Source organism: Balaenoptera acutorostrata, chromosome 19 (assembly GCF_949987535.1).
Source record: "Balaenoptera acutorostrata chromosome 19, mBalAcu1.1, whole genome shotgun sequence".
NCBI lineage: Eukaryota > Metazoa > Chordata > Mammalia > Artiodactyla > Balaenopteridae > Balaenoptera > Balaenoptera acutorostrata.
The window spans coordinates 15129451-15141200 of record NC_080082.1 but is presented as its reverse complement, the minus strand read 5'-3'; the positions used below and the strand labels follow the sequence as shown (position 1 = coordinate 15141200).

The following is an 11750-nucleotide window of genomic DNA, read 5'->3' as shown; positions in this document are numbered from 1 at the left end:
CAAGTGCTCAATAAATGTATGAGTAACTATCATGTATCTGAGTGCTTCACCTCTTACTAGTGGCAAGCTAAGTTCTGGAGCTGACTTATTCCAGAAATTTCTGGCAGTATTCCTGAGAAAAGAATTGGAGAAAAGGCCAGCAGTGAGGGCATCTACAGGTCCTTGTGACTGATTGTGCTAGAACAGTATCTGAGTCTACAGGTAGATTTCTGGGTCCCTGAAATACACACAACAGAACACACAGACCATGCTTCAGGACTAGCTCGTGCAATCTTCCCCCAGCCCACCACATGAAGATGGGCACCATTTGCTCTCTGTTACAAGCTCTGCCACATAGGCCTTCTATCCCCCACCCCATGGCCACCATCTAAGGCTGGGATACGAAGAAGGCGCAAACACCAAAAGGAAAAGCTAGTAGTTTATATAGATATATATATAGATATATAGATATTGATATATATTGTGTTTACATAGTCCACAAGTTAAATGCAGGTATCCATAAGAAGAGCATTAACAATAAAAATACAATCTGTGTGTAGCCAAGTACAGAGACTTAAAATGGTAAAACAGCAAAAAGGATCTCACAAAAGTACAAATATACAGTACAAATTGATTTATTTAAAACAGTTACAAAAAAGCACAACAAAATAGAGATTATCCTTAGAATTATTAATGCTTTGTTAAAGATCAGGTAGGATTAGAGGGTAAGAAATGGTATCGGGTGGGGGGAGCACCTGACTAGTTCTAAGGCTTTAGATACAATGCAGTTGATTACATATTAATTTAGCCATTACATACTGGGGATAGTAGTTGGGGGATCAGTAATTTATCTACAGGGAACTCCTACACAAATCAGATCCATCCATCAGACCTCCCCAGTGCCGTCCTTCTCTACTACTCCTGAGGACCCTAAAGCCACCTGATGACAACATTTCCATCCTTTCTCCGCCCCATTCCCTATCCATATATTCTTCCCTCCCCTAAGGTGCTGTGCGAGCTGAGAGCAGTCCGCTCTCTGCAGCTGGAACATATACTGTTTTGGCTACAGGGATCCTGTGTGTGACGAGGAAGGTTGTAGGGGACAGCCTTATTTTTAATACTTCAAGTTTGCCACGAGTACTGTCAGTCTCTTCCCCGACACAAGCTTCTCTTGAATGCGAGTGTCACGCAAATGAGGGATGAACCCTGCCTTCAGCAACATCAGCAATGCACTAACCACTCACAGCTCACAACTATGTGCATACTCCCTGTCTGGGGAGTGGGTGTAAAACCACTGTGTCATCAGCTTGCTCACACTCGCGCTCGCTCTCTCTCTCTGAAGAACCTCAGTCCCCATGACAGTCATAAAGACAGAAATAAATGCTTGAAAGTTTGACAATAGGTAAAGGCACATGGGCTGCCGCCACACACACTGTAGACAAGGAACCCAGTTTGAGGCCATCTTCACTGCTGGGCATTTGCAGCAGAATGGCTTGGGGGATCACACAGACTTTGAATTTGCAGTCTACCAGGGGAGGATCTAGGCTTAACAGGAGAATGAATAAAGAAACCTTAGTGTGAAAAGTGCATTTATTACTACTGTTCCTGCTGGGGAGGCTCAGCAGGGTAAACCGCACCACCTCTCCTCCTTCCGCCCCAGGCACTGTGCATAGTCTGCAGGTAAGGAGAGAGTGCAGTCAACTCTAGCATCTCAAGGGCCAGTGTCATCCTAGGCCCAGACCACGATTCTGGCCCAAAGATGGATCCTAGAGTTGAAAGAGCAACTGACAGCTGCAAGGACCCAGACGCTTATTTTATTATTGCATAATGTGGGAGGCCTTCCCTCTCCCAGGGAAGCTGGAGGGTGAAGGCTTCCCAGCAAAGGGCTAACAGGTTCCTGGTCAACATCCAACCTAACACGGTTCAGCTCTTCAACTGTAGTGTACACTTTTTCCCATCTGGAAAGTATTGTAGCTTCAGTGTGGTTTAGTAAACTTAGCCCTAGGAGGCCAAGAAGTCTCCCTAAAGCTTGGCCTCTGCCCTATTTGCTTTGCCTTTAAGACTGTGACTTAATCTCCCATGGCCAATTCAACCAATCTGGTTATCTGTACTCCAATGGACCCAAGCCCTTGCCCAGTGAACCCATGTCCACCCTTTATCTCCAGTGTGATCACTCAACTCTTCAACATGCCTGCTTGTTGCAGGTTTAAATCATACCACCACCCTGTGCATCTTCTATGGCGCCCAGTGGTAAAAATAAAACTAAACCCCACCTGAGGGTCTATTTCAAATTTCAAACGCTCCCCCAACCCCAGAATCCATTTAACTGGAGCCAGATGAACCTCCCTGGGATGCTGACACAGGCCCTAATCTGGTTCCCCATCATTTAATTTTTAAAACAGGACACAAGATATCATAAAGTTAATACAAAGAAAACACCCACTTATAGGACCTGCCTGTCTCTCCCTCAAGAGAGTCAGATATTTGGAGCCAAAGGGCTCCCAACAAGCACTGAAGCCATATCCCTTTGGATTCACCAGCCCACCAGCAGCATTTCATACTATCCCTACTCAAGATGACTTTGTTATAAAGTAACCCTTGCACATGTAAGGATGGACAGGATGCCTGGATTTCACCTATATGGCCAAAGACACAGAAAGACAGAGAGCTATAAAGGGCAGCAAGCAGGACAGTGAGTAGACAGCAGCAGTGGCAAAGCAGCACGGACCAAAGCCCTTGGTGTTATGACCAACTGGGACCAAGAGTGTAGAAGGGTCAGTCCAGATCTACTGGGGTCCCTCCCCCTTGGGTACGAGTGCTCAGCTCTGACCTCCCAGTTTCCCCTTCCCCCATGCCACTCCCCCTCCTCTGTGTACACTAATCTTGATAGGAATGATGATCCAAGACTTGGATATATTACCGTCCTTCACCTGGTTCCCCTACTCCCAAACTGGTATAGGCATTTCTGTTTAATGCCAGAGTTAGCCATCTTCCTTTCTACCCCTAAGCTCTGGGACTGTCCTACTAATGACATTGGCCTTCTTTAACTGCCCATTCCCCCAAAAGCTGACAGCTTCCCACCAAAATGCTGTCTCAAAACTGCTCTTAGGTCTCTTATAATAACACTTATGAAATCTTTAAAAGGAAGGATGGACACACCATAGGTTACTCTCATTCCTCATGCCTGGAAGAAAAGACTGAAACAGAGGGAAAAGGTAAAGGGAATGCCTCAGCTCTGACCAGGATTTAGAGCACAGAGCTTCTTTCCCTGGGAGACCATACTTTACAAAAGACACCTCTGCAGCTCAGCAAAATCAAGTATTAATATATTACATATGCATGGCACAGTATCAGAGGAAGTGCCAGTGTTGCTTCACCAGCAAGACAGAAGAGGAACAGCAGCAGAAAGTTCAGGGCCCAACTTGTCAAGGTGCACAAGATTTTCTCTTTCCAGGATTAAGGGGAAGTTACCAGGCTGGGCAGTGAGGGTTTCTTGTATTTAAACTACTTGGCCTGTATCTGGTTAGATATAGGTTTGCTCCCATAAGGAGGAAGCTCGGTTGGTACCCTTGGTGGATATTTCTTTAGTGTCCACTGTGTGCCTGTCGCTATATTCAGTTGATGAGCCTTCCAAATGAGGAAGGATGTTTCTGAGAAACCCGTGCATGAGAAACTAGGAATGCGTTGCTCATGGAACAGCCAGAAACAAGGCCTTCTCCGAGGGCCGTCCTCTGAGAGGATTCCTCGAGACTCAGCCCCACAGGCCCCCAACTGTGGGAAACAAGCCAGAGAAAGCAGCATTCAGAGAGAATGGGGACAGAGAAGGGAAAAGACATGATCCCAAATGTGTACAAGGTTGAGTGTTCACCAGACACGGTTGGTATTTGGTTGTGAGGTGAACTGGAGACTTACATACTTGTGGTCAGGTCAGCAGCTTCCTCTGGATGGGCCTCCAAAAGCTGACTGACCAGGTAACTGCTCTCAAGGAATGAAACAGTGGAGTGTAGGGCTTGCAGCAAACAAGCCAGTCTCAGTCACTTTGTTCCCCCAGGAGAACAACCTTTAGCACCTGAACACTAAGAAGGACTCCATTCTCAGAACTCCCCCTCCCCCCAGGAGGTAGGTAAGATTATTTATCCCCATTTGGCAGCTGGGGAGGAAGTGAAAGAGCGAGAGGTCACAAGACTTGCCTAAAGTCTTTGACAGAGCAGAGATCAGACCTCAGAGGTTTGGGACTCCTGACAACAGGCTAGGCCTTGGCCAGTCCATCTTGAAAGGAAATGCCAGGGTCATACCCCAGGAGAAGCCTCATAAGAGAGCTGAGTGGACAATACCCTGAGTTGTTCAAGAGTCTAAAGACCCCCAAAAAACAAACAAAAAACCCACCCACCCACCTGAAAGCTGATGGGGGAAGCCTAATTCTCAACACCCACTGGAATCCCACAGTCCGAGGTGATGCTGAAAGTCGTGAAGAAAAAGTGGGCTTAAGACACAGGGGGCAAATGCAACTAAGATTGAAAATACTCTTTGCAGAGGAATACTCCACCATGAAATGGAATCTAGGAGACTTTTCAGGTATTGAAACATTATCAAGACTATTCCAGGGAATTCCCTGGTGGTCCAGTGGTTAGGACTCTGCGCTTTCACTGCTGAGGGCCCAGGTTCAGTCCCTGGTCGGGGAACTAAGATCCCACATGCCACATGGTGTGGCCAAAATTTTAAAAAAAAAAAAAAAAAAAAGAGTATCCCAAAACCTTAGAGCTGGCTATGGGAGGAGACAGCCTGGAGAAGCCTGAATGCTGGGAGAAGGAGTGGAGTAAGATGGGAGGGACTCTGTAAAAACGCAAGGATGGGCACTGCCCAGCCAGCTGTACTGCTCCCGACCCAGGGCATAGTTCCATTCGTTTCTCCACCAACTGGTTCAACTGCAGAAGAGGAGAGGACATGATTCTGAGTTTTTAAAAATAGAGAATAGAACTGAAAGGGAAACCAGAGAGACCCCTACACATCAAAAACTAGAGGTCTTGGTCAGAGTGGACAAAACCAGTTTTGCAGAAGGGGAAAGGCAGTGCAGCTACAAATAGGCCCAGGTCAAGACACCATGCAGACAGGTTAGGTCAGCGGAAGGGTGGGGGCAGTGCAGGCACTTAGGCACAACATAGACAGACAGAGGACCGGGTGTAGGGGCCTAGGGAAAAGGGTCCACTGGTTCTTTCAAAAGTCACCATTACCAACTAGAGATTCAGTACAATTTCAAAGTGGGTCTGGCATGCTGAGTAGGAGGAGCCTTGTTAGGTCAGCTACCTTTCCAGAAGCCCTGCCTAGAGCCCGGTCAGTCTGGCCATCGGGTCTTTCTCCCAAAGTCCCGTGACTGGGTCCCCACCAAGGCAGTACTTCACTCTGAACCCTGGAGCGGCTTCTCTCTCCTAATGCTAGAAGCCTTGTGGGAGGAATGATGGGGAGAGATGGGAAAGGCCTGAAGCAGAGGATCAAGCAGAGTCCCCTGCACACCCAGCCTTAGACATCTATAACAAAACTACCCTTTAAAGTGCACAGCTCTCAAAAGAAGAGTTCTGGGTGGGAACCCTCTTATTTCCAAGCATGGGGCCTCCTGCCCTCCCATCACAAAAAAGAAAGGAAAAAAAAAAAACTTCAGATAGCTGAACTGCTACTATAAGCTGTGGATCATCATTTTTGGCTCTTTCTTTGCTCCCTCCCTCTGCACCTGCTCCCAAAGCCTGACTCTCTCCTTGCAGGAGCTAGGGATGAGGAGGAAAGAACAGGGAGGCCCTGATATTTGGAATGTTTCTTATCCTGCGTGCACCCCCTTCCTTCCTTGGCCCAGGCCTGCTGCTCCCCATCACAGCACCCTCTGGGGCTGTTCTGAAAAGACGCCATGGGATAATGGGCAACAGACCCTGCCTTGGGAGGCTGCCTTCACGCCTCCTCTTCCCCACTAACCTCACTGCCAAGAGAGCCATCCCCTGCTCGGCATGTGCAAATCCTCTGCTTGCTCACGGTGAGGCCCAGCTCTGGGGTAGCATCCCAGTCCGGGTCTGGGAGAGGTTCATTTTCCTGCATTGGAACGCCCTTCAATGGACAGCTTTACCTCCTGTGGAATGAATGAGGGACGGAGCAGCGCAGCCCGTGCCTCCTCCCCTTGCATGCCGTATCTTTGGAAGCTCGGGGCTGGCCAGCAGGCCTGAGCACCAGGCTCTGGCTGCAAGGGCTCTACCATTCGGGAGCCCTCGCCTAACGGCTGGCTTTTCCCATCACTGTCACATTGCTCTCGGGGTCCCAAGACTGTCCTCTCAGGCCTTTCTCGGGGAGGAGCCAGCTGGCCTGGGGGAGCACAGCTGGACTGAGAAACTGAGTGACTGTTCAAGCTCTGTAAACTGATAGAGATGCAGACATCTCCCACCTGTAGCCGATGGCAGGGCAGAGAGAAGAGCTGTGCAGTCCGCCCAGGGCTGCAGGAGGACCAACCCTGGCCATATACAAAGAAGGGGTGCTCGGGGGGCACCTCGATGCTCACTTTGCTCTGCTGCTCACCCACCACGAAATGCAGCATGACAAATCCAGGCCACTGGCTCTCCTGAATGTCCACGACTGTGCTAGAGTCAATCTTCAGCCCCCCGCTCACTTCGGCACTGCGCACAAAATCCTGGGTCTGGAGGTCCTCCACCCGCTTCAGCTCCCCTGTAGCCAGCTGGATGATGGCGCCTTTCATGAAATGGGAGGGCAAGTGGGAAGAGGTAAAGGGGGGTGGCGTTGACTCCTTGTCTGGGAAGGCGGCTCTGGCCTGCATGTCCAAACTTGACGCCACCAGGATCTCCGAGCCCATGGGTAGCAGGCTTGGGTCAGTTCCAGTGGGCACCAGGTTGCCATTGGCTACAACCATTGCTTTGGGTAAAGGTCTATGTTTCAGGGGCTCCTGATGGGATTGAGGGTAGAACCCTCGGGCCTGATTTTTCTCGGCCATCTCTGCTGCGTTCCTGGCTGACCCTCGCCCCTCACCCTGATGGTCGGGGTTATGATGGGACAGGTTGAGGGGGCTGGGCTCACCCTTCCTCTGAGCTGCCACCACACGATAGTCCTGAGAAGCTAAAGCACCAACCACCCGCTGGACCTCGAGGTCGGTGTCTGGGGTCCCTCGGTGTGCTGGCACTGCCACCTCTACCCGCGCAGTCTGAGAACCTGAAAACAACTGTCCATCCACCACACATTCTACCACTGGCACCAGTCCCTGGCCCTCACCCTTGCTGTTGGGGGAGTCGAGGGCTTCGCTTTCCCGTCTCACTAAATTTCTCTCTCGTTGTCTCTGTCCATTGGCAGCGGCTGCTTCCAGAGCAGACTGGCCCTCCTGAGGGGTAAGACCTGGGCTGGCACCTGCTGGAGGGGTTTCATGCATGGTGTACCCAGCAGGTAGCCTGGACATCTGATAATAAATGGGCATCCGGCCTGGAGCGAGGTCCAGTGGCTGAGTACTCGAGTGATGTGGCAACTGCCCAGGCGGGGAGGTGGCAGAGGGGGCTTTGTTGAACGAATGGGCCGGGGATGAAGCCTGGTGGGGGGGAGTGGCTCCTTCTGCCAGGAGCGAGGCATATGGCACAAAGTGTGGAAGGTGAGAGGTGGCGAGGTTGGCCGAAGGAGAAAGGAGGGGACTCGGTAGGAAATTAGGTGGCACAGCATAGGGAAGGCTATAAGGAGACCCGATAAACTGCAGAGAGGTGGACGGGAGCTGAGCATAGTGGATTGGGGGATAGTGGATTCCTGGATGTTGAATCAGTGAAGACGCTACATTAAATGTGGGGGGCAAGGGGCTCATGTTCACCACAGACGGGAGACCAGTTGGGGAGAAGGTGGCAGGTGGCACAGCCACCTTATACAGCATGCCATACTGGTCCACCGTCAGACCAGTGATGGCCTCAGCTCCATCACCCCCCAGGCTGACTCTGGCTCCTGCCTGGCTCTGCCCGGCCACCACCACCCCTCGGGACCATTCAGAGGCATCACTGGAGGGTGTGTGGTTAGTTGAGCAGCTGGTAGTTCTCCCCATATCCTCGCTGGTCACGGGGAGGTCTCGTTTCTTTGGTGGAAGGCATTCCTGACTCCTCTCATGAACAGGTTTCATATTGCTTTGTGGTGTTCCTGGAGCCTGGAAGGGGTCGGCTTGCTCCTTGGGGCATCAGAAGGGGCTTCTTTGTGGCTCCCCTGCACCCCTCTCTGCTGCTGGCTGGGGCGCCCACATCTGCTAGGGAACAAATCAGAGGCAAAGAAAAGTAACCTAGGGGTAAACCAAGTCAAAGGAAAGAGCAGGAACTGTGTCCACGCTGGAAGATGTAACAAAGGGGACTGCTGGAAAAAAAACGAGGAATGAGAAAGGAGCAGACAAGGATGCTACCCTTCTCGCTCATCCAGCCTAGGACATGAAAGAAACAATCACGGAAACCACAAAGAGCTACAAGGACAAGCATTCAACAATGCATAAATAACCTGTGGGCTCCACAACCCCAGGGAAACCGACAGCTTCATGATTAGCTGTTCCTCTGATGGGGACCTTGACTATTCTAAGCCTTTTCCCTTAAGGGGGATTTGAACACATGGTCTTTGCTGCTGGCTCCTTTTCCTAAGTTTCTCCTTTTGCCACTAAACACTACTGTGCTATCTTCTTTCCTGAACATATGACCTCATCCTTGCTTCCTTTCCCCAGCCCAATTTGGGTTATTATCTCACCTATCCGCATCCCCCCAGCCCAGGCCTGCCTAAACTCTCATCCTCCTTTGCCTCATATCACCACTACCCCAAGAACCCAGGGGTCAGTCAATAGGTCCTGAGGTCTGCGCGTCTTGTTTTTTTTTTTAAAACGTTGTTCCCTAAACATGTTATGAAAGTATCGTCTTCACCCCATGAAATACTACATTCAAACTTGGGCCCTATGGGGAGGGTGACTGTACTGGTGGTTTCTACAGTTTATTTATTTCTTCTCTCCAAAGGGCAACAAAACTCTTCTGACCTCACATAGACTTTGTGTTCCCTAGTTTGGCAAGACTTCTTTTCTTCCCATTGACCACCTTCAATTTGCCTTCTTCATGCATTCCCTTTCTTTTTTCTTTTGCCAATGGCTCCTTTTCCATTGTAGGTCTGCTCTACGCACCACTTCTTAAAATTCTGGTTCTATTCCTCCAAACACGCCTGTTTATTGCTATCTCAGGTCTATATGATTCATAAGAAAGTTCTCTCTCCCCTTTCTCTATCACCTTTCACACATGCTTTTGTCCATTTTCATAAAGTATCTTTTTGGTCTGAACATTTAAACACATACGAAATCTGTCACCTATTTCTTCCTATCAGGCTTCAGTTCTTTGGATCTGAAATGAGATTTCTATGATATTACACTCTGTTCTGTTTTTCCACTGCTGAATTCCAGATGTTTTTCCACAACAAGGTATCCAAAGCGCCTGTATTACCTGAGCTTCCAGTGGTGCTTCTGAGCAGCTGTAATAAGAAGCAGTGTCCTCCCCACTGGCTTGGGAGCCTATAGGAGACACAAATAGGAACAGAGTAAGCAGGAACCTAGCCTCTGATCTTCCCCAGGATCATCAAGAAAGGTAATTCCAAAACCACAAAGACATTAAAGTCCAGGAGTCCCTGCCTCCTACTCTTCTCCAGAGGTAACAACACATTAAATTCTAATATGTAGGAAGACATCTCTGGAAAAAAATTTCCATGTGTCAAACTTCATTGTTTTCCTTAACATCATATTCTTCGTTCTCTACCTGTACCTATTCCCCAAAGGTTAAATTTACTTCCAATCCCAATTTCAGGTAAATGCACAAATAAAAGTGGAAGACTCAACATTGTCCCCATGTGAACAAAGGGAAGCAGGAAATATCAGCCTCACGGATTTCACTTTTATTCAGGGCTGATGAAAACACAGATGTGGTGGTTATTTAAATGAGATAAGAGGCACTAGAGGAAAAAGAACAATTATTTATGTTTCTGGGGCAGAAAAAGAGGTCAAGGGGGAGTCACTCAAAGGGAAGCCTTATTAGCAGATTTCCAGGGTAAAAAAACAGGCTCGTGTGTGTGTGTGTGTAAAATTTTCTAAGTGACAACTTTGTACCACGTGCTGAATCAGGTGTGACAGAAACTGAAAACATTCCCTTCGTCCTCATGTAGCCTACCAGTGGGAAACAAAACTCATGCTAAACTGTCAATATCTGAATCTACACATGCCAGAAACGTTAAGCACTGAAGATCAGAGCCTTAATCTCTAAAAACAGAGAAGTACTACTGACCAGTACTCAGAGAAACTACTACCCACTGTGCTGTCCAAGTCCTAAAGAACACTGCAAGCCCCAAACCAAACTGAAGACACTTCTCTCTTAAGATCAGCAAGGTGCAGATGTACAAAAAGAAAAAAGTGACAAGATAGGAAAACAAGGTGGAAAGACAAATTCTTGGTTCCATAAACACAAATTTACACAGTGGGCACAAGTCTTGCATCCCTTCTTTGCCAGCAGTTCCAGTGACTGAAAAGCAGTTAGATTTCTCTCTCATTCCCAACAGAAAATGGGGTCACAACTTCAATTTCAGAATGATACTTGCTTCTCACAACTAAAGCATTAAAGAAAACCTGCCTCTAGGTCACAGAGGGGTTAGCCAAACACAGGCTAATAAAGGACTGAAAGAGGCAAAAGGTCTGCAGGAATAACAAAGAGCCAAGCCTGTGCACCAGGTTCCCACAACGCAAAACACATTTCGGAATCTGAAACTTCGGCCTCTGAAGAGGCTCAACGAGGATTTCTCCAGGGCAAGACGCAGCTTGTGACCCCAACCGAGCTAACGGGAAAGGAGGACCATTCCGGAGAGCTGCCAGCGCTGGCAGCACAGCCCGGAATCAAGAGGGTGAATCCAGCCTCAGACTCGAATTCGCTGAGGGCGAGAGGTGCGCCCGCCAGAAAGACAGGAGCTTAGGAGACAGGGGTTATGGCTTCCCTTGATCCCGCAATCCTTGCCCCAAAAGGGGTAGGGCCCGAAATTGGAAACTCTGTATTTAGAGAGTGGGGGGTCGACCTTTCAAGCAGAGGGGTAAGGGCGAGGCCCCGCAGGCGCTGCTTCCTTGTTTGGGGGCCCCTTCCCGCCCCGAGGACTCGGACACCCCGGCCCGCCAGGACACAGTCGCGGGGGAGCAGGAACCTGAGGCCTCTCTCTGGGCCGGGCCGGTGAGAAGCGATCGGGGGTCTAGGCGCGGCCTCTTTCGCTCCCTCGGTCCGCGGGGCAACGGGCTCTGGGGGGCCACTTCCTCCAGAGCTCCGAGCCCAGGCCTGCTTGGCCCCAGTGAGGCCGACTCGGCGTCCTCCACTCCCGGCGACACTCACCGGCCCATCTCACGGCGCTCCCCGGGCTCCTCCCGCTGGTCCCGGAGCCGCCGCAACGGCGGCCGCCGCCATCCCCGGCCCCGGAGCCGCCCCACACCCAACGCCCCCCCAGACGGGCGCCCGAAGATGGCGTCAAGCGCGTACCGCCCCCGGCGCGGGGAGATTGCGTCACGGCCCAGGGCCGGAGAGCGACGCCCAGGAGTACCCGGGAGAGGACTGTGCAGGCTGTCCGACCGTCGCCCCCAGCGCCCCCCTCTGGTGGGAAAACGAACTCCTCTCCCTGGGGCCGGGTCACGTAAATAGGACTGGGCCCGGCCCCCTCACCCTGACCCCACAAGGACCCTGATATCTGTCTACTCCAGTAAATTCTGGGGGTTCCCAAACACA

At 50.3% G+C, this 11750-nt stretch overlaps 1 protein-coding gene across 2 annotated transcripts; it reads right to left on the bottom strand.

The window, feature by feature from the left end:
- Nucleotides 1–590: 590 nt before the first annotated feature.
- Nucleotides 591–11474, bottom strand: ATXN1L (ataxin 1 like). Of its 2 annotated transcripts, none has more exons than XM_057534631.1 (3): nt 11364–11474; nt 9450–9517; nt 591–8233 (listed from the first exon to the last, which is right to left on the bottom strand). In XM_057534631.1, exon 3 carries the CDS (start codon nt 8111–8113, stop codon nt 6047–6049), a length of 2067 nt encoding a protein of 688 aa, XP_057390614.1. In that variant the 5' UTR covers nt 8114–8233; nt 9450–9517; nt 11364–11474; the 3' UTR covers nt 591–6046. The 2 variants fall into 2 exon arrangements, with proteins under 2 accessions (XP_057390614.1, XP_007198388.2); XM_007198326.3 differs by having other exon boundaries at nt 591–8230.
- Nucleotides 11475–11750: the final 276 nt, after the last annotated feature.

Coding starts and splice junctions, on each gene's coding strand:
- ATXN1L (XM_057534631.1), bottom strand. CDS start 8,113: ATGAAACCTGTTCATGAGAGGAGTCAGGAATGCCTTCCACCAAAGAAA.